The 26,152-nt window shown below is 45.4% G+C and overlaps 1 protein-coding gene across 1 annotated transcript in view; it reads left to right on the top strand.

Annotated features, from left to right (window-relative positions):
- The window catches only part of ELP3 (elongator acetyltransferase complex subunit 3), an 80,740-nt gene that overhangs the window by 44,231 nt on the left and 10,357 nt on the right, over nt 1–26,152 (top strand). The window contains exons 12-16 of the mRNA XM_041480853.1: nt 10,565–10,758; nt 14,573–14,663; nt 16,744–16,809; nt 22,273–22,500; nt 23,889–23,970. Coding sequence (XP_041336787.1) covers nt 10,565–10,758; nt 14,573–14,663; nt 16,744–16,809; nt 22,273–22,500; nt 23,889–23,970 — 661 coding nt within the window. The remainder of the gene's footprint in view (nt 1–10,564; nt 10,759–14,572; nt 14,664–16,743; nt 16,810–22,272; nt 22,501–23,888; nt 23,971–26,152) is intronic.

Raw genomic sequence — 26,152 nt, forward strand, 5'->3', positions numbered from 1 at the left:
CTAATTTTAGTACCAGGCCTGATGCATCTGGGATCTGAGTGATGCAGAGACCTCCTTGTGTCGAGCGCGAGGGGAAAATGGGGGGGAAATGAGCTGAGGGGAAAAAACAGGGTGAAGTAATCTGAGGGGAAATAATCTGAGGGGAAAATGGGGGGGAAATGAGCTGAGGGGAAAAAACAGGGTGAAGTAAAATGAGGGGGAAATAATCTCAGGGGAAAATATGGGGGAAATGAGCTGAGGGGAAAAAACAGGGGGAAGTAATCTGAGGGGAAATAATCTGAGGGGAAAATAATCTGAGGGGGAAATGATCTGAGGAGAAAAAATAGGGTGAAGCATCTGAGGGGGAAATGAGGGGGAAATTATCTCAGGGAAAAAATATGGTGAAATAATCTGAGGAGAAAATAATCTGAGGGGGAAATGATCTGAGGGGAAAAAATAGCGTGAAATAATCTGAGGAGAAAAAATAGGGTGAAGTATCTGAGGGGGAAATGAGGGGGAAATTATCTGAGGGAAAAAATATGGTGAAATAATCTGAGGAGAAAATAATCTGAGGGGGAAATGATCTGAGGGGAAAAAATAGCGTGAAATAATCTGAGGAGAAAAAATAGGGTGGAATAATCTGAGGGGAAAGTGGGAGTGAAATAATCTGAGGGAAAATGAGGATGAAAGAATCTGAGGGAGAAAAATATGAGAGGAATATGAAGGTGAAATAATCTGAGGAGAAAAATGAAGGTGAAATAAACTGAGGAAAATGATGGTGAAATGATCTGAGGGGAAAAATGAAGATGAAATAAACTGAGGGGAAAAATGATGGTGAAATAATCTGAGGGAATAATTATGGTGAAATTATTTGAGGGGGGAAAATGAGGATTAAGTAATCTGAGGAAGAAAATGACAGTGAAATGATTTGAGGAGAAAAATGATGGTAAAAATAGTCTGAGGGGAAAATGAGGAGGAAATAATCTGAGGGGGAAATAATCCGAGGGGAAAATGAGGGTGAAATGACCTGAGGGGAAGGTGAAAGTGAAATAACATGAGGGGAAAATGAGGGTGAAATAATTTGAGGGAAAATAAAGGTAGAATAATCTGAGGAGGAAATAAGGGTGAAATAATCTGAAGGTGAAATAATCCAAGGGAGTAATTATGGTGAAATGATCTGAGGGTGAAATAATCTGAGGGAATAATTATGTTGAAATGGTCTCAGGGAAAATAAGGGTGAAATCGTCTGAGGGAAAATGAGGGTGGAATAATATGAGGGTAAAAAATAAAGTGAAATAATCTGAGGGGAATGAGGATGAAATAATTTGTGTGGGAAAATGAGAGAGAAGTAATCTTGAGGGGAGAAATTATGGTGAAATAATCTGAGGAAATAATCTGAGGGAATAATTATGGTGAAATGATCTGAGGGGTAACTGAGGGTGAAATGATCTGAGGGGAAAATAATCTGGGAGAAATGAGGGGGAAATAATCTGAGGGAAAATGAGCTTGGAATGATCTGAGGGAAAAATGAGGATGAAATAATGAGGAGGAAAACGAGGGTGAAATAATCTGAGTGTCCTTTCTTTTTACAAAATTGGTAATTTTACCTCCAAACTGCAAACATTTCCAGCTGTAAATAAGACCTTGCTTTTCCTGGGGGCTCTGGTTTTTCTCAAGGAGATGAAATCCGTAATGAAACTAAAATATTGCACCTCTATCAGGAGCTTTTAATAACTGTAATAAAAGACAGCTAAAGTGCTGATCTGCATTGATTTTTGCTCCTCTGGGGAGACAATTCCCTGTGTTTTTAAATATAGCTCCAAAGTGTTTAGTGGGGTAAACGATTTTCCTTTCAGCTCCCTCCAAACATCTCACTGAAAAGCTGTGATTTGCAGGTGGTTTTATGTCTGAAAATGTGATTTTTTCCTTTTTTTTTTTTTTTTTTTTTTTTTTGGTGGGCACATCCATGAGAGGGTGTTTAATGCTCGGTCCTGCAGTTCCTCAAGCTTCTCCTGGAATCTCAGGAAATATTCCTGCTGAAAAGCTGCCTCAATTGAGAAACAATTACGGTTATGTGAGCTATGACCAAAGCTGGGGTAATTTTTATGTTAATGAGGATGGTGGTAGTAAGGAGCAGGCTATTTCTGGCAGCTCTTTTCACGCCTAATTGCTCTCATATTTCTGTGGATAAATCACCCAAAGAACGCCCCAGTCAGCGCCCACTTCTGCAGAATTGTGGGCTCGGAAACTTTTAGGGTCGAGCTTAAATCAGGAAAGGCCAAGGATGGGGTTTTGGTAGCAGAGGGATCTTTTTATGTTGCACAGAAGCAGAAAAATTGGGGATGTTGTGGGGAGAACAGGCTGGGAGAGCTGGGAATGCTCACCTGGAGAAGGGAAGGATCCAGGGAATCCTGGGAGCCACTTCCAGAGCCTCGAGGAATTTGGGAAAGGGCTGGGGGACCTAGGGAATGGCTCCAAATGGGAAATTGGGGTGGGATATTCAGGAGGAATTCTTCCCTGTGAGGGATTGGGTAGGAATTCCCAGAGAAGCTGTGGCTGCCCCTGGATCACTGGGAATGTCCAAGGCCAGCCTGGAGCAGCCTGGACAAAGCGTTGGGGTTGGAATGGGATCATCTTTAACGTCCCTTCCCACCCAATCCATTCCACCATTCCACCATACGGAAAACTCCGTGGCTGTGTGGGAAAAGCTGCCTTCATTCGGCTCTCGGATTGCTGCCTTTGTCCCTGAAAATCAGGATTTTTTTCCCCTCACGAACCATCAGAGTTAGGATAATGCCAATCACTGCCTGCCAGCAGCCTCCCATTCACAAAAAGCTCCTGCTCAGTGAAAAGGAGCAGTTCAGACCCTTTTTCCACCTGAGCCAGGGATGATTTCTGCACTTTGCAGCCCCCAGGCCCCGTGCGTTGCTCAGGCTCATTCAGCCACTCTCTCTTCCGAGGCTTTTTACACCAGAAAAAGCCAGAATTTTTTTTTTCTTTCTTCTATTTTTTTTTTTGTTCATTCATTAAACACAAAGAAATTTTTTTTTCTTTCTTCTGGTTTTTTTGTTTTTTTTTTTTTTTTTTCCATTCACAAATTGTTTTCTGGGGTTTTTTGTTTTTTGGTTTTTTTTTTTTCACTGAGGCCCCAGCCTGCTGAAGTCAATAATGAACATATGGCTGGGAACAGGCAGGCAAAAATAAAGGAATAGAGGGATAGAGAGTGCAAATTTTCCAGACATTTAGGCAAAGACAGCATCACTCAGTAAAATACCTGTTTTAGTGTAGATCACCATCAGCTACCGAGTGGAGAAACCACAAGGGCCAGATTAGATTTTTGAGGGCTTAATTGTTGGTTTCGTGTGGGTTTGTATTTTTATTTTTGAATTAAAAGTAGATTGGTTTTGCTGTGAGCACTTGGGGGGGCTGAGTGAGGTGGGGGAGAGAGCATGAGGTTGTTTTTAATCCAAACCAGGATGGAGTTGCTGGGTTTTTTTTTTTGGGAGAGGAGACTTTTGAGGGATCCACGCGTGTTTGAGACAATGAAAAATGCTTTATTTCCTGTGCTGAGCCCAAGGGGAACGCTGACCCTCCTAGAAAAGGGGAAAAAAAGCCAGGAAAAGGCAAGGTGGAACTTCAGAGCAGATTGATGGAGGAATTCTCCCGGGTTTTTCCGGGATGGATGGAGGCAGGCTGGGAGCACCTGCACTGCCGGGCAGATGGGGCTGCTCGGGGCGCTGAGCACAATCTGGACAGGTCTGTCTGGGCCTCCAAGGTCAGCCTGCTCCCGCGCCACGACTTGCCCAAGTGATCCGTGTCTCTCCTGGTTATTTTCCCTCCAGCTCTCCTGGGTTCAGCCCCAGCTTACCAGGATCTCCTGGTTTTGGAGAGAAGAACCCCCCAGCAGTGCTGGATCCCGATATTCCAGGGGGGGAACCAACCATGGAAGGGCTGGGATGGGGGGCAGGAGCGTCTCGCCGTGGTCTGTGGGGAGGTTCCTGGGTTGAACATGGAAGATGTTCCTGCTGGAGCTGGAGCTGGTGGGGATTCACCTTGGAGCTTGGAGAAACTCCCTTTGACCTGTGGGTTTGAGGGTTTGGGGGTGCTAGGAGAGGGAGGAGGTGGAAAAGCTTCCTGCAGCTCCCAGGTCCTTCACGCAGCAGGGAATCTGCTTTTCTTACTGAAATAATTCAAAATATGGGAAATTCCAGAACAGTCTGAGGTGTTTCAGGTGTTGGTGACCCTCAGAGAGCTGAGCCTCTTCTGTCACTTTTTCCTTGGCTTGGTGGTTTCAGTAGTGGGAAGTTTGGCAGCTTGACCATGCCAGGAGCTGAAAGGGTTTTGTTGTGTGGCTGTGGATGGTCAGGCAAGCTGCAGCAATTCCCTGGAATATTGTCCTCCCTCCCTTTTCACAGAATATTTCACAGGAGATGGAAATTTTTTGGATCTTCAGGAGTTTCTCCCCTCGGTCAAATCCATGGGAGGTTTTGCTGTGAGTGCAGGCATTGAGAGGAAGTGATTTGGAATTGTTCAGGTTGGAAAAACACTTGGAGAGCATGGAATCCAACCATTCCCAGCACTGCCAAGGCCACCACGGATCCATGGATTGAAATCCCCCCAGGGATGGGGTCTCCACCATGGATCCACATCCCCTCAAAATCCACATGGATTGAAATCCCTCCAGGGATGGAGACTCCAACACAGATCCACGTCCCCCCAAATCCACATGGATTTAGATCCCTCCAGGGTTGGGGACTCCACCATGGATCCACATCCCCCCAAATCCACATGGATTTAAATCCTGGATCCATGAGCCCCCAAATCCACATGGATGTGAAATCCCTCCAGGGATGTGGATTCCCACACAGATCGGTGTCCCCCCAGATCCATATGGATTTAAATCCTGGATCTATGTCCCCCCAAATCCACATGAATTTGAAATTCCTCCAGGGATGGGGACTCCATCACGGTCCACATCCTTCCAAATCCATGTGGATTTTCAGTCCTCCAGGGCTGGGGACTCCACCATGGATCCACATCCCACCAAATCCATATGGATTGAAATCCTGGATCCAGGAGCCCCCAAAGCCACATGGATTTAAATCCTTCTAAGGATTCGGACTCCACCATGGTCCACATCCCTCCAAATCCATGTGGATTTAAATGCTGGATCCAGGAGCCCCCAAATCCACATGGATTTAAATCCTTCCAGGGTTTGGGGGCTCCACCACAGATCCATGTCCCCCCAAATCCACATGGATGTGAAATCCCTCCAGGGATGGGGACTCCACCACTGTCCAAGGCTGGAAAACCCTTTCCAAGCAGGAATTATTCCCCATACCCAACCTGCACCTCCCCATGTGTAGCTCGAGGCTTTTTCCCCTCTTGTGTTGCACTGCTGGAGGGAATTTAGCGGAAACATTGGAATGGACAGGAAGCGTTGCTGTTTGAGGATGGAAATAAAGATAAAATGGTACAAACCCAACCTCCCACTTTCACATCAATCTGCCGGATAAATCCTCTGCTGTTCTGTTCTGCAAACACCGACTGCGAGGTCACATCCTTGAGAGATGGCAGAGCCCGGTGACTTTAAAGTGCCCCTTTCCAGCCGGGCAGGTGCCGAGCGCTGCCCCAGGCCCTGGGTGTTCCCGGGCTGCTCCAAAGGCACGGCAAAGGCACCCTGGAATCTGCATTTCTCGGTCACTGGGCCATTGTCTGCGCCCGCGAATGCAGATCCTATCGTTAGGGTTTTAATTAGCCCGGCATTGACGGGGAAATGCAAATCGGGCCGGGAAAATGGAGCCGCGTTTTGGAGGCACGAGCTGCTGTTAATGCACGTAATTAAAGCGCTAAGTGATTGTTCCTTCCCCGCCGAGCTGCGAGTGTCACTCAAGGCAGGAGCTTTCAAGTGCTATAAATAATCCAGCTGATGGAGATAAGGGATGGAGTATGGAGAGCTCAGATAATGCTCGTCTTATTCACAATTTGAATTTAATCATCTCTTTTCAGGCGGGGGCTGCAGCGGAGGAGCCGATTCAAGGATCAGGTTGAGGGGCACAGTCCGTCTCTCCGATGGTTCTGGTCATTCAAAAACAGGTTTTTGGTGACCTTTACTCTGAACAAATCCCGGCGTTTTAGTAAATTGCTTTCAAAAATTGCTGCTTTTATCCCCTGACCGGTATCTCCAGCAGTTGGGCACCTGGGGAGCGAGGAGATTAAAGGTGGCGAGTGAATCTTGGGGCTGTGAAATGTTCAAGTGGAATCCCACAAAACCACCTTGGTTTTCTCTTTTCGGAAAGCTGCAGCTTTTGGGGTTTTATTTTTTTTCAAAGCAGGTTTCTCATTCATTGCGTACCCAGCGTGGTCAGGAAAATCCGATTAAAACCTCCAGGTGGAATTTTTGAATTTTGGGTGGTGCTGAATTTGGGGACGGAGCCGTGGGAATCCCAAATCCTCGGAGCTTTCCCGTGGGTCAGGAGTTTTCTGACTTAAAAGGTTTTTGCAAGAGCACAGGAATGGGAAAATACTGGAATTCAGGGCGTCACCTCCTGATTCCATCTCCTGTTACCTCCTGGGAATGAGAGGATTTTTCCCAAATCAAACTGTTCCACAATTCTGGGATTATATTCTGATCTAACAGAGGTTGATCTTTGGTTTCCTGTAATCCCAATTTTCCTGGACAACAATTGCAATGTCACTGAAAGCTTTTGGTGGGAGTTGGGGAAAAAAAAAATCCCACTGTTACTATTTACTGTGAAAAAATCCTCAGGTTTTCTCTAATATCCCATAAATGGAGGAATGTTACAGGGAAATTATATTTTAAGGTGTGGAGGAGTCCATAGGAACCTCCAGGATTGAGTTTCAGCTGATCTGAGGTGACCTTTTTTTTTACTTTAATTAAATTTAAATTTAAATTTTTAATTAAATTGCTGCAATAATCTCTCGCTTCCTACCCATTGGCCACACCCCCAAATTTACATTTACCTTCAGTAAATCTTAATTATCTAAAACCTGTTAAATTGTCTGGAGGGGAGAAAACTTCAAGGGGGATTGGTTTAGCAGCTTTAAAGTTGGTGGTGCTTCCATTTGGAATATTCTCCATCCTCTGGGATTCAGAAATTTGGGATCTGCCCTCCCTGGGTCATCTTTAACCTCTCCCTGTGGAGCAGACGTGGATTAGCCCTGACTCAGCCTGGAGCTGATGGAAAACCTCCAGAGCTGCCATGGATGGTGGCCTCTGGAACAAATATTTTCAGGATTCAATTTGTCTTGGCAGGAAATGGCTCCGGAGGGTTTTTATCAGCCCGAGACACCTTTTAAGGTGTCTAATTAAAAAAAAAAAACCGACCACAAGAAAAGGCTACAATTCCTCCTAAAGCTTGGCACGTGTTGGCATTTTCTACCTCCTTTGTTTCGGGAGAAACTTAATCAAAAGCTGTTTGTGGATGGAGAAAGGTTAAGCCTTTAAATATTGGGATTTACAGGGACTGTTGGGAAAAGGGGCTGGGGAAGAGCGGCGCCGCCGCTCCCTTATCTCCTTGGAAATTAATTACTTGGGGAATCAGCTCGGGAGAGTTTTGAGGAATTAACAGGGAAATCTGTGGCTTTTTAAAGGCCACTGGGAGCGGAATTATCAGCTGGGTGCGTGCTGGGACGTCAGAGGGCAGAGGAGGGGAGGGACAGAATTCGGGGTGGGCTGAGCAACCTTCACCGCTGAGCTGGGCTTTGCTGGAAAAAACAGGAATGTTGGTGAATCATTCCTGCTTCGGGATGATGGGGAATATTAACCCAAGCCCTGCCTGGAGTGGCTCATTGACCCTTCCTCACCTGACCTCCTCCATCCTCCCCTGCCTCAGTGCCAGGACACTCAGCCTGCACACATCCACTCGTTCCTGCTCCGCATTTTCCATCAACCGCCCACAGAAGGTGGAATTCAGCCCCTTTGGGGTTGGCTGAGGACAGCCAGGATCGTTTTCCTGGCCCTTTGGAGTTGGGTTTTCCTCTCTTTCCATCTGGGGCTCCCTCTGAAGGAATAGAATTGATCCATAAATCCAGCAGAAGCCTTGGAGCTGCCCCTGGATCCCTGGAGGTGTCCAAGGCCAGGTTGGATGGGGCTCGGAGCAGCCTGGGATGGTGCGTGGGAGGTGTTGGGGTTGGAATGGGATGAACTTTGAGGTCCCTTCCGACCCCAACCACTCTGATCCCACTGATTGTCCTTGCTCCAGACCTTGTTTTGTCTCCCAGGCTGTGTCTGAGGGCTGAGCTGCCTGGAAAACTGGTTCCATTTTCTGTTTCCCTGGAGCTGCACAAGAGCAGTCTGAGGGCTGAGCTGCCTGGAAAACCGCTTCCATTTTCCACCTCTGTTTCCCTGGAGCTGCACAAGAGCCTGGATGCTCCAGGCTGGATCCAGCCCTGGTTTAAGCAGGGAATCAGCCGGGAAAAACCTGGATTATTGCAATCCTTGACCTTCTTCCCATCCTGGTACTGGATCTACTGTGCCTTGGAGCGGGGGTTTTATCCTGGAGAAGTTTGGGTTTGGGAAGCACGGGGAGCCAGCAGAGCTGCTGGGAGAGCTGGGAATGTTCACCTGGAGAAGGGAAGGATCGAGGGAGAGCTCAGAGCCCCTTCCAGAGCCTAAAGGGGCTCCAGGAGAGCTGGAGAGGGACTGGGGACAAGGCATGGAGGGACAGGACACAGGAATCCAGAATCTCTGGATCCCTGGGAGTGTCCCGGGAAAGGTTGGAGCAACCTGGGATCAGGGAAGGTGTCAGGGTTGGAGTGGGATGGGATTGAAGGTCCATGGATCCCATCCCAAAACATTCTGGGATTCAGGACACTCAGGATCCATTCCCAGGGATTTTTTATGGGATTTGGGGATGGAAAAGGGAAGGGAGACCCTTCCTGGAGTCCCCAATTCCCAGTGAAGCTCCTGGAGAATGTTCACCTGGAGAAGGGAAGGATCGAGGGAGAGCTCAGAGCCCCTTCCAGAGCCTAAAGGGGCTCCAGGAGAGCTGGAGAGGGACTGGGGACAAGGGATGGAGGGACAGGACACAGGAATCCAGAATCTCTGGATCCCTGGGAGTGTCCCGGGAAAGGTTGGAGCAACCTGGGATCAGGGAAGGTGTCAGGGTTGGAGTGGGATGGGATTGAAGGTCCATGGATCCCATCCCAAACCATTCTGGGATTCTGGGATTCAGGACACTCAGGATCCATTCCCAGGGATTTTTTATGGGATTTGGGGATGGAAAAGGGAAGGGAGACCCTTCCTGGAGTCCCCAATTCCCAGTGAAGCTCCTGGATGCCAAAATTCCTTCCCGGAGAGGAGTCAGGATGGGGATGGATCCAATGCCAGGCTGGGAGAGCTGGGAATGGAGGGAATTCCCTGGGAAAGGGGAGCTTGGGGTGGGGTCTTGAGAAGGAATTCCTGGCTGGGCTGGAATTCCCAGAGAATCCCTGGATCCTTGGAAGTGTCCAAGGAAAGGTTGGAGCACCCTGAGATACTGAGAGGTGTCAGGGTTGGAATGGATGGGATTGAAGGTCACTTCGATGGGAAACCGTTCCATCATTCCATGATTCCATGAAAACGTGTGACAGTTTGTCCTGCAAACCCTGGGGCAGCAGCTGCTGGGGCCACAGCAGCCATTAACTCACCTGATCCAACTGGGAATTCCTGTTCCTGCAGGAATACCCCACTGGAGAGGGATCAAGTGATCCCAAACCAGGAATAAATCCAGGCTCTAACCCAGGATCAGATCTGGAGAAACGAGGCCGTGTCCTCGCTTAAATCACTTTAATCCTTGCTTGGTTCAGGGTGCCCTGCCTGGCACCTGATTCCACTTTCCTTTAAATCAATTTAATCATTGCCTGACTCCTGATTTCACTTTTCCTTTAAATCACTTTAATCCTTGCTTGGTTCAGGGTGCCCTGCCTGGCTCCTGATTCCACTTTCCTTTAAATCAATTTAATCATTGCCTGGCTCCTGATTCCACTTTTCTTTGTTGGAATGATTTGATTTCAGTCGTGAATCCCCAAATTTAATCTGGGAAAAACCCATCCAGCGTGCTCCGTGTGGGATTCAGGCAGGGAAATCAGAGCCACCCTTCATCCTGCCATTCTCTGGGCTCGCTCAGAGTGGAGAATAACGCAGAAAAACAGAACAAATCTGTTTGTCTCCATTGCTGTTCCAGTGCTGTGTCCCAGACACGTTGATTAATCTCGGAACGCGGCGTGCCGAGATGGAAGATCAGCATGCTCATCCCTATTGTTCTAATTCCGCAGTCTGGGACAATAAATGGTGCAATATCCATGGAATTCACGCTGGAAAATCCAAGGAAAACGCGGATTTCACTCGTTGTGGTGTTGTGTGGATCTTTGTTCCTCCGTGTTTTCCTTGCTCATTTCCAAAAATGCCATAAACCCATAAACACTCAGAGCTCGCCTTACGCCAGGAATTCCCATATTTACAGCCACAAACCCCCTCTGGAAACGAGTCCAGCCAAAGCTCCCAACCCCCGGGAACATTCGCTTTGCCTTTTTTTGGCTCTTTTTGATTTGACTCTTTTTTTTGTTGTTGTTTTTATTCCAGGAGTTTTTTGAGAACCCCGCCTTCCGCCCCGACGGGATGAAGCTGTACCCCACGCTGGTGATCCGCGGCACCGGGCTCTACGAGCTCTGGAAAACCGGGAGATACCGGAGTTACCCCCCCAGCACCCTGGTGGATCTGGTGGCCAGGATCCTGGCCCTGGTGCCGCCCTGGACGCGCGTGTACCGTGTCCAGAGGTAATTCCCGCCTGGAGTTATCTCCTGGCTGCTCCGCGAGGGATTCCGGCTTCGATTGGTTAATTACAGCCCGACCTGACTCGGCCTTCGTTATCTCCCAGCCTTAATCAGTAATTAAGCAAAAATCGTAGAGCTGCTCCCTCTCCGTGCGGGTGGGAAAGGCCGAGCGGGATGGGGAGGTGGGAGATTGGGAAGTGCACGGAAAATTCCGGAGGCACCGCTTCTGCCGCTGGCTGGGGCAGCAGCCAGGGCTGGGAGGATCCTGAGGGATAACGGGTGGATCCCGTGGTGGATAGTTAATTGGGTGGATCCCATGGTGGATAGTTAATTGGGTGGATCCCGTGGTGGATAGTTAATTGGGTGGATCCCGTGGTGGATAGTTAATTGGGTGGATTCTGTGATAGAGCCTGCGATGAATAATTAATTGGGTGGATCCTGTGATGTTGGGTGGATCCCATGATGGATCCTGTGATGGGTAATGGGATGGATTCCTTGATGGATGATTGGATGGAGCCCATGGTGGATAATGGATGGATCCCATGATGGATAATTGGGTGGAGCCCATGGTGGATAATGGATGGATCCCATGATGGATAATGGGTGGATCCTGTAATGGATAATTAATTGGATGGATCCTGTGATGGATAATGGGATGCATCTCTTGATGGGTAATGGGATGGATTCCTTGATGGATGATTGGGTGGATCCCATGGTGGATAATGGGATGGATCCCGTGATGGCTAATTGGGTGGATGCCATGATGCATAGCGGGATGAATCCCATGATGGATAGTTAATTGGATGGATCCCGTGATGGATACCTACTGGGATGGATCCCATTACAGATAATTAATTGGGTGGATCCCATGATGGATAGTTAATTGGATACATCCCGTGATGGATAATGGGATGGATCCCTGATGGATGACTATTGGGATGGATCCTGTGGTGGATAATGGGGTGGATCCCATGGTGGATCATTAATTGGGTGGATTCCATGATGGATAATGGGGTGGATCCCATGGTGGATCATTAATTGGGTGGATCCCGTGATGGATAATTAATGGGGTGGAATCCGTGATGGATCATGGATGGATCCCATGATCCTCTGCCAGGAATGCTCATGCAGGATTCCTCACCTGCCTGGACTCTTTTCCTTGATTTTTCCCTGGAACTGTGGCAGGGTGGGGATGAGCAGAGGGAATTGGCACGGGAGGAGGCAGCTGGAGGTGAGAAACACTGGGAAGCTTCGGCCAAGAAAATCGGGATTTAGGGATAAAAGCAGAGCTTCTGAATTATTTAAAAATTTATTTTTCCTCAAAATTCTGTTGATTTACAAGGACAGAGAAGGTGAAAGGGCTGAAGGGGGAGGCACCAGCAGGAAGTGGGAATGGGAGATGGGATGAGAGAGTTCAGGGGAGTTTGAAATCCGGAATGAGAGGGAATCCAGGGGAGTTTGAAATCCAGAATGAGAGGGAATCCAGGGGAGTTTGAGATCTGGAAGGAGAGGGAATTCCAGGAAATTTGAGATCTGGATTGAGAGGGAATCCAGGGAAATTTGAAATCTGGAATGAGAGGAAATCCAGGGAAGTTTGGCATCTGAAATGAGAGGAAATTCTGGGAAGTTAGACATCTGGAATGAGAGATGGGATGAGAGAGAATCCAGGGAAATTTGACATCTGGAATGAGAGGGAATCCAGGGAATTTTGAAATTCAGAATGAGAGGAAATCCTGGGAAGTTTGAGATATGGAATGAGAGGGAATTCCGGGAAGTTTGACCTCTGGAATGAGAGGTGGGATGAGAGGGAATCCTCCCACGATGCTGTGGAGGTGGAAAACAACAGGAAGGGCATCACCCCCCTCCAGGGGTTTTTTTCCTTGGATTTCAGTGTTTTTATGGATTTCCCTCTCACTCTGATGATGGGGAGGTGGAAAAACAAGGAAGTAAAAATCCTTCCCTGGGAATGGGGCAGGGCAGAGAGCCAGATCCAGAATTTCCATGGAAGTTCCAATCAGTTGCTCCACAAGAAACCCAAGGAATGGGAATGTTGGGAAAACAGGAGGTGAAATAAACCTGGCTGCAGCTGCTTTTCCCCATCCATATTTTAACTTCCTTGGCTCCCAGCAGGCGGATGAGCAGCTCTGGGCTGTAATCCACCTTTTATTTGTGGGATTTTGGTTACAATTCCCTGGATTTTAGCTAAAAACCCAGGTCAGGAGCGCATCAGGATTATTTTATCTCTGTTCCTGGGAGGGAAAATCCACCCAGCCTGGCGTTTCTGGAGCTGTTCCATAATTGTTATTCCCTGGATTATCCCTGTGGAGCCGAGTGTCCTCCAGTCACCACGTGAAGTGCTCGTTTTTTCCCCAAATTGCAGCTTCTTGGAGGGAATTTTGTAGCCTCTGCAGGGTCTTTATTGACTCAGAGAAATCCCTGGATAAAGGCTCTCTCTGGTTAAGGAATTTTCCTCAGGCAGGACACGAGGAATCATCCCCAGATCCTGTGGATTTATAGGAAAAAAAACCAAACAAATCCTTTTTTCCTTTTCCCAGGGAAAGCTTGGGGGTGCAGCACACAGGGAATGGGATGGGGGGGATTTTGGGAAGGAATTCCTGCCTGGGAATCCCCATCCCTGGAATTGTCCCAGGAGAGGTTGGATGGGATTGGGATGGGATTTAAGGTCCTTTCCAGCCCTTTAATTCTATTCTACAAAATAAAATCCTGTTTTTTCCTCCCTTTCCCAGGTTTAAGACCCTTTAATTCCTTTATTTCTTAACCAGTTCCTGCCAAACTCAGGAATTATCCATGAGTGGGAAGGAAAATCCACCGGGAATTAATTCCACGGAGCTGTGGAAATGGAGTGGGATGGAATCCAGCACAGATTGATTCATTAATCAATTACTTAATCAATTACAGCCCCAATTCCCTGAGCACCCCAAGCTCCAGGTGGGATTTTTGGGATGTTCAGCCGATGAAAAGGAAGGAAAACTCACCCAGGAATGTTTGGGACCGACCTGGTGCAGAGCTGAATTCCCTGTCCCTGATTTCCCTGGAATTCTGAGGGGGTTTGGATGAACAGGTGGAATTTTATCAGTGGGGTGGGATGAGCCAAAATTGGGATCCTTCTTTCCCTAAACACTGAAATCCCCCTTTCCCTAAAAAGAAGAATTCCAACTTCCTCATCTCTTGGAAGCCAAATTTGCTCCCAAATTTCCTTGGAGATCTTCAGGTTCCTGCCATCCTCAGGCTGGGATTGCCCTGGAATTTTCTGCTGCACAGAACTATCCCACTTTTTAAGGGAAATACCAAAATCCCACCAGGAAAATGTTGTGATTCTGATGGATTTTCCCCAAATTTCCCAATTTCCAGCAGCAGATGATGAAGAACAGCTGGATGATCCCTTTTTTTTTCCCAGATTCCCAGGTGGAAAACTGAGAAAACCCAATTTTTTTAGGATTGTTACAGATTTATTTTTTTTTTTTTTCTTTTTTTCCCAGATTCCCAAGTGAAAAACTGACAGAAAATCCAATTTTTTTTAGGATTGTTACAGATTTATATTCAGGGTTTTTTACTCTTAATAAAATCCGTGATTTCTTATTTTCATTTTTCTTCATTTCTCATTTTTACTTTTCTATTCATTTTCCTCCTGCTTTTATTTGATTTTTTATTTCTAATTCAACCAAAGACTTGAAACCAAAGGATTTCAGCAAATGTGGGAATTCAGCACTTTGGGATTTTGGCCTGGTGGAGTTTTTTGGTGAATTCTCTGCTAATTGAGCTGTTTAAAATTCGGATTTTCCTCTTTTTTTTGCAGGGATATCCCGATGCCTCTGGTGAGTTCTGGGGTGGAGCACGGGAACCTGAGGGAGCTCGCCCTGGCCAGGATGAAAGACCTTGGGACACAGGTAAGTTAAAAAAATTAATTAATACACATTTGAAATATTTATTAAATATTTTATAAATAATTTATATTTATTGGTAATAAATAAAATTAAAATATTTCATCGTTATTTTAAAAAATAGTAAATAATGAAGAAAAATTCTCTCTGGTTGTGTTGAGGGAGAGCTGATGGCTCCACTCAAATCAGGAGATAAAAACCCAAAAGAACCAGATTTGGTTTAAAAAAACCCAAAAGAACCCAATTTGGCTTAAAGAAAAAAACCCAAAATAACCAGATTTGGCTTAAAAAAAAAACCCAAAAAAACCAAAAAACAAAAGAACCAGATTTGTCTTTAAAAAAAAACCAAAAAAACCCATATTTAGCTTTAAAAAAACCCCAAAAGAACCAGATTTGACTTTAAAAAAAAAATCAAAAGAACCAGGTTTGACTTAAAAAAACCCAAAAAACCAAAAAACAAAAGAACCAAATTTGTCTTTAAAAGAAAACCAAAAAAAACCCCATATTTGGCTTTAATAAAACCCCAAAAGAACCAGATTTGGCTTAAAAGGCCTTAAAAAAAACCCCAAAAAAAGTAAATTACTAAAAAGCACCTCACTGAAAAGCTGCTTTTTTTGGGTGACAATTTCAGTTTCGCTCTTCCACCCCTCTGCTGAATGCACCTGGAATGTGGGAGTTTAAATTCCTCTTTTTCCCTTTTTTTTTTCCCATTTTTCCCTTTTTTTCCGCCATTTTTTCCCAATTATTTTCCCATTTTTTTCCTTTTTTTCCCCCATTTTTTTGAGCAGTATTGGACCTCTGAAATCAGAGGGAAAAGAGGGAAAAAATTCCTTTTTGAATTCTCCTGCCTTTCTCCTTCCCACAAGAATTCTGGGATCCAGGACACTCAGGATCCATCCCAAGGGATTTTTATGGAATTCCAGGATGGAAAAGGGCAGGGAGACCCTTCCTGGAGTCCCCAGTTCCCAGGGAATTCCTGAAATTCCTTCCTGGAGAAGAGTTGGGATGGGGAGAGCTGGGAATGGAGGGAATTCCCTGGGAAAGGGGAAATGGGATTTGGGAAGGAATTCCTGGGGTATCCCAATTATCCCAAAACAAAACCCAAATTCCAGAAAAAGAACCCCAAATCCTCAAGAAAATAAAAATCCCCAAGAAAATATCAAATCCCAAAAGTTCCCCAAAAATCCCTTCAAATTTGGGAGGAATTTGGGAAGGAATTCCCAGCTGGGCTGGAATTCCCAGAGAATCCCTGGGAGTGTCCAAGGAAAGTTGGATTGGGGTTGGGATGGGATTGAAGGTCCATGGATCCCATCCCAAAGAATTCTGAGATTCTGGGATCCAGGACACTCAGGATCCATCCCAAGGGATTTTTATGGAATTCCAGGATGGAAAAAGGAAGGGAGATCCTTCCTGGAGTCCCCAATTCCCAGGGAATTCCTAAAATTCCTTCCTGGAGAAGAGTCAGGATGGGGATGGATCCAATGGCAGGCTGGAAGAGCTGGGAATGGAGGGAATTCCCTGGGAAAGGGGAAATGGGATTTGGGAAGGAATTCCTGGGGTATCCCAATTATCCCAAAACAAAACCCAAATTCCAGAAAAAGAACCCCAAATCCCCAAGAAAATAAAAATCCCCAAATCCTACGGAAAATATCAAATCAGAGGGAATTCCCTGGGAAAGGGGAAATGGGATTTGGGAAGGAATTCCTGGGGTATCCTGGTGATTCCAAGAAACCCCAAATCCCAGAAAAAGAACCCCAAATCCTCAAGAAAATAAAAATCCCCAAGAAAATATCAAATCCCAAAAGTTCCCCAAAAATCCCTTCAAATTCGGGAGGAATTTGGGAAGGAATTCCCAGCTGGGCTGGAATTCCCAGAGAATCCCTGGGAGTGTCCAAGGAAGGTTGGATTGGGGTTGGGATGGGATGGAAGCTCCATGGATCCCATCCCAAAGAATTCCGGGATTCTGGGATCCAGGACGCTCAGGATCCATCCCCAGGGGTTTGGAGGCCTGGAATTTTCTGGAATTTTCCGGAATTTTCCGGAATTTTCCGTGCTCAGAGCTTCCCTTCCTTCCCTTTCCTCCCAGTGCCGCGACGTGAGGACGAGGGAGGTCGGAATTCAGGAAATCCACCACAAAGTCCGGCCCTACCAGGTAAAAATTCCCTTTTTTTTTAATTTCCCTGGAGCTTTTCCTGAGGAAATTCCCGGATCAGAGTTCAGGAATTCCATCGCTGCCGAGGTTTTGGGGTGTTTGCACTTCCACAAAATTCACACCGCCCCTTTTTTCCCGGTAAAATCGGGATTTTGGGAAATCCAGTGACACCCTGGGTCTGTTGGGAGTAAGAATTGGGAATTTGGAGCTTTTTTTTGGGGGAATTTCCACGGTTTTTAGGCAAATAATGTATATTTAAATGTGTGTTGGTATGTGAAAAAATGGTATTAAAATATGGATCTGTTTCATATTTTTATATATTTTTAAAAAATTAATATTTTTATTATTTATCAATTTTATAAGTATATATTTATCTATATATAAAATAGATATTTATAAAGTATTTCTATTTCTTTATAATATAAACAAATATAAATATAAAATATTTATATTTGTTTCTATTAATACATATATTTGACATTAATATATATAAATATATATGTTATCTATTTATTTTATGTAGAAATATGTATAATGTGTATATAAATGTGTATTTATAGGTATAAACACATATTTAAACATACTAATTAAATATATTAATTTATTATATGTTAATTTTTACGTGTTTATGTATATATATCTATTTTATAATTTTATAAATATATGTTTATATATCTGCATATAAATGTGTCTATAAATATCTCTTTAAAATATTTACATAAAATATAATTTTATACAAATATATAGTATATATTATATTAATATATTATTTATCTATTACTATCTTTTATGTAGAAATATAAATAATGTATATATACATCTGTATTTATATGTATAAATACATATTTATATTTATACATATTAATTAAATATATTAATATATCATGTGTTAATTTTTATCTGGTTTATTTATATATATCTATTTTATAAATATATATTTATATATCTACATATAAATGTTTCTATAAATATATCTTTATAAAATATTTTATCAATATAAAATATAATTTTATACCAATATATAATATATTATATTAATATATTATTTATTACTATATTTTATGTAGAAATATAAATAATGTATATATAAATATGTATTTGTACGTATAAATACGTATTTATATTTATACATATTAATTAAATCTATTAATAGATGTTAATTTTTATGTGCTTTATTTATATATATCTATTTTATAAATATACATTTATATATCTTCATATAAATGTGTCTATAAATATATCTTTATAATATACTTATATCTATATAAAATACAATTTTATACCAATATATAATATATTCTATTAATATATTATTTCTATGTTATATGTAGAAATATATATAATGTGTATATATATAAATACATATTTATATTTAAATATATTAATAGATTACATATTGAATTGTATATATTTTGTTTGTATATTTATATTTTTTATATTTTATTAATATATATTTATATATCTATATGTAAATGTGTCTATAAGTATATATTTATAAAATATTTATATTTATTTTTATATCTATATATATAAATCTATTATATAGGTATATAATAGATTAATAATAATTTATTTATATTTTAATTATTATATATAAATATATAATATCTATTTAAATATATATTAGTATGCCTATATTCCTGTGTTGTAACAATTAATCCATTCAGTTTTTATTAATGTTAATTGCTGTATTCTCTTTAGGTGTTCACATTTTTATTTGGGTTTGTGTTTTTGTGGGATCCCTGCCTCTGGCACTCGCCTCTGGCCGTGGTTTCCATCCCAAAATCCCAAAAGATTCCCAGAAAGAAGTTCTGGCTCGGGGGAGAAAGGGGAATGTGCCCTGCTGGAGTGAAGCTTCCCTGGTAGCAAATTCCAGAATCCTGGAATGCTTGGGGCTGGAAGGGATCACCCTGCAATTCCCAGATCCTGGGAATTCCCATATCCTGGGAATGTTCAGATCCCAGAAATTCCCATATCCTGGGAATGTTCAGATCCCAGAAATTCCCATATCCTGGGAATGTTCAGATCCCAGAAATTCCCATATCCTGGGAATGTTCATATCCCAGAAATTCCCAAATGCTGGGAATGTTCATAGCCCAGAAATTCCCATATCCTGAGAATTCTCATGTCCCAGAAATTCCCCTATCCTGGGAATTCCCATATCCTGGGAATGTTCATATCCTGGGAATTCCCATATCCCAGAAATTCCCATATCCTGGGAATATTCATATCCCAGGAATTCCCATATCCTGGGAATTCCCATATCCCAGAAATTCCCATATCCTGGGAATTCCCATATCCTGGGAATTCCCATATCCTGGAAGTGTTCATATCCTGGGAATATCCATACCCACGGTATTCCCATATCCCAGAAATTTCCATATCCCAGGAATTTCCATATCCTGGGAATATTCATATCCCAGAAATTTCCATTTCCCAGAAATTCCCATATCCAGGGGGAATTCCCATATCCCAGGAATTTCCATATCCAGGGAATTCTCATATCCCGGGAATGTTCATATCCCAGAAATTTCCATATCCTGGGAATTCCTGTATCCTGGAAATTTCCGTATCCCAGAAACATCCCTATCCTGGTAATTCCCATATCCCGGGAATTCCCTCTTCCTGTTCCTCTGCTGATGTTCAGGAAGGAGCGAAGCGATTCCGGATTTTACTTCCAACAAACGGAATTCCTGCAGGAATTGTTGGGTGCTGGGAAAAGCTGGATCGGGGACCCACTTCACAACCCCTCTGCCCATCCCAGTTCCCAAACTGAGCCACGGATTCCTGAAGTTCCTCCTCATTCCTGCTTTGGAATTCCGCCGATTCCTCAGGCTTCGAGGAGTTTGGAGAACGTTCCCAGAGTTCAGCAGCTGGAATCGGAGATTCCAGGGAATTTTATTCTCCTTTCCTCCTCCACGAGGAGTGAATTTGTATAAAAACGCACAAAAATCCCCAAAAAATCTCCCCGTTCTTCCCAGATTCCCTCAGAATCTGAGGCTGCCCAGATTTCCATCCTGGGAATTCCCATAGCCCAGGAATTCCCATATCCTAGGAATGTTCATATCCCGGGAATTCCCATATCCCAGAAATTCCCATATCCTGGGAATATTCATATCCCAGGAATTCCCATATCCTGGGAATTCCCATATCCCAGAAATTCCCATATCCTGGGAATTCCCATATCCTGGGAATTCCCATATCCTGGAAGTGTTCATATCCTGGGAATATCCATACCCACGGTATTCCCATATCCCAGAAATTTCCATATCCCAGGAATTTCCATATCCTGGGAATATTCAGATCCCAGAAATTTCCATTTCCCAGAAATTCCCATATCCAGGGGGAATTCCCATATCCCAGGAATTTCCATATCCAGGGAATTCTCATATCCCGGGAATGTTCATATCCCAGAAATTTCCATATCCTGGGAATTCCTGTATCCTGGAAATTTCCATATCCTGGGAATGTTCATATCCTGGAAATTTCTGTATCCCAGAAACGTCCCTATCCTGGTAATTCCCATATCCCGGGAATTCCCTCTTCCTGTTCCTCTGCTGATGTTCAGGAAGGAGCGAAGCGATTCCGGATTTTACTTCCAACAAACGGAATTCCTGCAGGAATTGTTGGGTGCTGGGAAAAGCTGGATCAGGGAGCCGCTTCCCAACCCCTCTGCCCATCCCAGTTCCCAAACCGAGCCACGGATTCCTGAAGTTCCTCCTCATTCCTGCTTTGGAATTCCGCCGATTCCTCAGGCTTCGAGGAGTTTGGAGAACGTTCCCAGAGTTCAGCAGCTGGAATCGGAGATTCCAGGGAATTTTATTCTCCTTTCCTCCTCCACGATGAGTGAATTTGTATAAAAACGCACAAAAATCCCCAAAAAATCTCCCCGTTCTTCCCAGATTCCCTCGGAATCTGAGGCTGCCCAGATTTCCGGGAGTGGGGAATCTCTTCCCGAGTTTCTGCTGGAGGCAGCTCCGATCTGATTTCAATTGTAAATCTGGGGAGGGGGAGCTCATCCCGGGCTTTTCCAAGCGGAAAATTCCCTTTGTTCGGGTGGGAGAGTGACAGGCAGGAGCAGGAATCCCGGGAAAACCAGCTGGAGCGTTTTTCCATGGATGTTTGTGTGGAACAACATCATCCCCCGGATGGGAGAAGGATCCTGGCACGGATTAATTAATTCATTAATCGCCACCTCTAATTAACGGCTCCGCGCCTTTCTGTCACCAGTCGGAATTTTGGGGCGTTTTTCCATGTCTGGGTTTTTTTATGGAGCTGTCTTTTCCATCAGGAGCGGAGGGAGGGGTTGGGAAGGCTCAAAAATGGAATTATTGTGGTGAGGGAACGTCGGAGTGACAGATCCTGATTCCTGGAAAATCGGAGGGATTCTGTTGGGATAACGAGGAATAAATAAAGAACGTTTCGGGGCTGGTTTGGGTCCGGAGAATTTCCAGACATTTAACGGGATTTCACAGGGAAAAGGGAAGGTTTAGGGACAGGGAATTGTCCCTGAAGTGTTCAGGGACAGCCCGGACAGGGCTTGGGATCAGGGAATGTGTCAGGGTGGGAATGGGATGGGAATGAAGCTCCAGGGATCCCGTCCCAGGATTCTGGGATCAAGGACACTCAGAATCCATCCCCAGGGATTTTTGTGGAATTCAAGGATGGAAAAGGGAAGGGAGACCCTTCCTGGAGTCCCCAATTCCCAGGGAAGCCCCTGGATCCAAAAATTCCTTCCCAGAGAGGAGTCAGGATGGGGATGGATCCAATGCCAGGCTGGGAGAGCTGGGAATGGAGGGAATTCCCTGGGAAAGGGGAAATTTGGGGTGGGATTTGGGAAGGAATTCCTGACTGTGTTGGAATTCCCAGAGAATCCCTGGGAGTGTCCAAGGAAAGGCTGGAGCAGCCCAGAATGGTGGAAGGTGTCCCAGGAATGGGGTGGGATTGAAGGTCCATTCCCACCCAAACCATTCCATGATTCTGTGCCAGAGGTCATCACCATTCCCATCTGGAATTCAGTTGGCTTTGGGGAATCCCTTCCTGTTCGCTCTGAGCCATATTTATGGATCCATGGATTCGGCTTCGCTCTCACATTTTCCTTTCCCTCCTCACTCCTGGACCAGGTGGAGCTGATCCGTAGGGATTATGTGGCCAATTCCAAATTCCCATCTGGAATCAAATTCACTTTAGGGAATCCCTTCCTGTTTGCTCATATTTATGGATCCATGGAATCGGCTTCGCTCACACATTTTCCTTTCCCTCCTCATCCATCCCGCTCCCGGAGCAGGTTTGGTCGATCCATAAGGATGACGTGGCCAATTCCAAATTCCCATCTGGAATCAAATTCACTTTAGGGAATCCCTTCCTGTTTGCTCATATTTATGGATCCGTGGAATCGGCTTCACTCTCACATTTTCCTTTTTCCCTCCTTTTTCCCTCCTCGTCCGTCCCTCCCCGGCTCAGGTGGAGCTCATCCGCCGGGATTACGTGGCCAACGGGGGCTGGGAGACGTTCCTGTCCTACGAGGATCCGGAGCGGGACATCCTGGTGGGGCTGCTCCGCCTGCGCCGCGGCTCCCCGCAGTCCTTCCGCCCCGAGCTCAAGGGCGGCGTCTCCATCGTCCGGGAATTGCACGTCTACGGCAGCGTGGTGCCCGTCAGCAGCCGGGATCCCTCCAAATTCCAGCACCAGGTACCCACAACGTTCCCGGAATTCCCGCTGCTCTCGCCCCGTTCCGTCGTTCCAGCCTCGTTCCGTTGTTCCAGCCTCCTTCCATCTCATTCCCCCCACAAAAAAATTGGAGTTTTATTTAATTTTGCTCATTTGCTCTAAGCAGGGATGGAACCAGGATGGGATTTGAGATCCTGTTTGCTGGAATTCTGTTGCTTCCCAGTGTTTTCCCAACGGGGTCACGTTCCAGCCATTGCAGGAACTCTAAGATCTAACAAAATTCCTTGAGATCTTAAGAAATTCCTTTCTGGAATTTAAAAAAATTCCTTATTGGATGCTCCTGGAGCTGCTTCATCCCCAGCCCTCAGGAGCCTTTGGATTTCCTTGGTTGATGAATTCCTGCTCAGGGGAGGAATTCCGTTGGAATTCCCTGGAACCTGCAGCAGTTCCCTCTGGGAAGAGGAGGTTGGGTTTGGTGCTGCCCAGGTTTCTTCCAAAGGGACTTTTATGGGATGGGTTCTTCCTGATGGATTGGAATTCCCAGGAATCCGTGGCTGCCCCTGGATCCCTGGGAGTGTCCCAGGAAAGGTTGGAGCACCCTGGGATTGTGGGAAGTGTTGGGGTTGGAATGGGATGGGATTTAAGGTCCTTTCCAAATTTCTTCCCTTGGACACTCCCAGGGATCCAGGGATTCTCTGGGAATCCCAGCCCCTCCCCACCCTCCCAGCCAGGAATTTTTTCCCAAGATCCCATCCCAAATCCCTCCCCTTTCCCAGGGAATTCCCTCCATTCCCAGCTCTCCCAGCCTGGCATTGGATCCATCCCGATCCTGAATCCTCTCTGGGAAGGAATTTTTGGATCCAGGGGCTTCACTGGGAATTTTGGGACTCCAGGAAGGGTCTCCCTTCCCTTTTCCATCCTGGAATTCCATAAAAATCCCTGGGGATGGATCCTGAGTGTCCTGGATCCCAGAATCCCAGAATGGTTTGGGATGGGATCCATGGAGCTTCAATCCCATCCCATTCCCGCCCCACCATCCCAGGCTGCTCCATCCTTTCCTGGGACACTCCCAGGGAATCTCTGGGAATTCCAGCCCAGCCAGGGATTCCTCCCCCACATCCCACCTATCCCTGCCCTCTGGCCCTGGGAATTTCCAGTGTGAAATTCCAGGATCATTTCCCATCAGGGAATTTGACCCCGTCCCACTCCTGCCATGGAGAACCCCTCAGACTCTGGAAGTTCCAGTGAATAATTCCACCATGAGGAAAAAAATTCCCTGAGGAACTCATTGTTGACCTCAATCCTGCAATATTCCCGATCATTCCAAAAATCTGGATTTTTTTGGAACCCATCTTCACATTCTGACCTTGAATTCCCTTTTCTTTTCCTGTTTTTCGCTGCCATTCCAGGGATTTGGAATGCTGCTGATGGAGGAGGCGGAGAGGATCGCCAGGGAGGAGCACGGGGCACGGAAAATTGCCGTCATTTCAGGTATTTTTGTTTATCCCTTGGGGAATTTTTTTAGGATATTTTTATCCTGATCTGAAAATAACCCCAGTGCTGGGAGCTCTCCTCGGGACAGGGAGGATCCATCCGGAATTATCCCGGAGAAAGGAGCTGGGAGAAAAACAGCTGGAGCCTCTCCTCCTTTCCCGTTTTTCCTGACGTTTGGGACAGCAAAGGGAAAACTTTGGGTGGGAATTGTTGGGATTTTGGGAGCTCCAGGAAGCTTTTCCAGGTGGATGGAACCGTGGAATATCCGGGATCCAGCAATCCCTGCTGGAGCCTTGGGAGTGTGGCTGTTCCACCCTCTGGAATACAGTAATTTAATGTAAATTATAATTTTGGGGAATGATGGGGAGAGGAATTCTTGTTGCCGTAAGAATTTTAGGGGATTTAACAGCAGAGCTCTGATCCAGAGGGGTTTTTTTGGGGGAAAAATCCTCATTTTCTGCTGCCCCACCAAAAAAAAAAACCCCAAAAGAGCAGAAATCCACAGCTTGGATCCGTGCTGCTGATCAGATGGAAAATCCTGGGATTTTCATGGATCGTGGATGAGGGTCGGAGTGAGAGTGGGGACAACGTGCAGGAGGAGCCGGATGCTCCAAGGGAACGTTCTGGATTTTCTGGATTCTGTTTGCTGCTTGTTCCCAGAGCAGCTGTGGCTGCTCCATCCCTGGAAGTGTCCAAGGAAAACTGGGAACAATCTGGGATCGTGGGAGGTATCCTGGGAATGGGATGGGATTTAAGGTCCCTTCCCACCCAAACCCTTCCGGAATTCCATGGTTCCATCTCCCAGTGGTTTCCCTATTCCTGCTGCTGTTTGGTGTCAGTCTGAACTGGGAATTCCACACAGATTCCGGAATTCTGTGATTCCCTCTCCCAGTGGTTTCCCTATTCCTGCTTGGTGTCAGTCAGAACTGGGAATTCACCTGGATTCCAGAATTCCATGGTTCTGCCTCCCGGTGGTTTCCCTGTATCTGCTGGTGTTTGGTGTCAGTCTGAACTGGGAATTCTGTCCAGATTCCAGGATTCCATGATTCTGTTCTCCCAGTGGTTTCCCTATCCCTGCTGCTGTTTGCTGTCAGTCTGAACTAGGAATCCACCAGAATTCCATAATTCTGTCTCCCAATCCTTTTTCCATTTTCTGCTGCTGTTTGCTGTCAGTCTGAACTAGGAATTCTGTCCAGAATTCCATAATTCTGTCTCCCAATCCTTTTTCTATTTTCTGCTGCTGTTTGGTGTCAGTCTGAACTGGGAATTCCACCTGGATTCCAGAATTCCATGATTCTGTCTCCCAGTCGTTTCTGTATTCCTGCATGGTGTCAGTCTGAACTGGGAATTCCACCCGGATTCCGTTTGTATCCCTGGTGACCCAAGCACAAAATCCTGCAATTTCTCCACGATCCACAGGTTTTCCAGCTGTTTCCTTGGAGATGCAGAATTCCAGCCCTCCCGGAGGTTTTATCCGGAATAAAAACGCAGCCGGGAGCTTTTCCTCCGTCAGAGGGCGGAATTTTGGACTCTGAAATGGAATTTTTAATACGGGAGCCTGCTCAAAGTTGCATTTCCAACAGAAAATTATTTTTCCAAAAGGAAAAACATGGAATTTTGGGACAGGAGGGCGTGGAGGGGTTGGAGCGAAGTTTGGGGCTCGTCCCTTCATTAAAAATGAGCAGAACTCTTCATTCTGGGGAGGTGAAATCCTCATTCCAAGGGGCTGGAAAAGAGGATCTTGGAATGCCTTTTCCAGCTCTGAGTCCTGCAGCTGGTTGGATCCCGCTTGCCTTTAGGGAAGGAATTTGGGAAGCTGGAAAAGCCCAGAGAAATCTGGGATTTTCCAGCTGATCGTTCAGGGATTGAGGCCGGTTTGGAAGCGCGTTTTCCTCGATCCAGAGGGAGGGAAATTCAGGTGGAAAACAGGGAGGAAAGGGAAATCCTGACGTTTCCTGGCATCTCCAGCTGTTCCCATTGGAATCTCCTCCCTCCCTCGGCCAGCTGAGCTGGTTTTCCTTTTGGCTGGGGAGAATTTTGGGAACAATCTTCTCCATCCCCTTGGCGATGAGATTCCGGAATTTTTATCTTCCTGCCATGGAACCCTTGGATCCAAACCTGGAGATGGGAATGGAGAAATCCCTGGATCCAAACCTGGAGTTGGGAATGCAGAAATCTC

The sequence above is a fragment of the Pyrgilauda ruficollis genome, unplaced genomic scaffold (genome assembly GCF_017590135.1).
Source record: "Pyrgilauda ruficollis isolate IOZ18807 unplaced genomic scaffold, ASM1759013v1 scaffold54, whole genome shotgun sequence".
Lineage (NCBI taxonomy): Eukaryota > Metazoa > Chordata > Aves > Passeriformes > Passeridae > Pyrgilauda > Pyrgilauda ruficollis.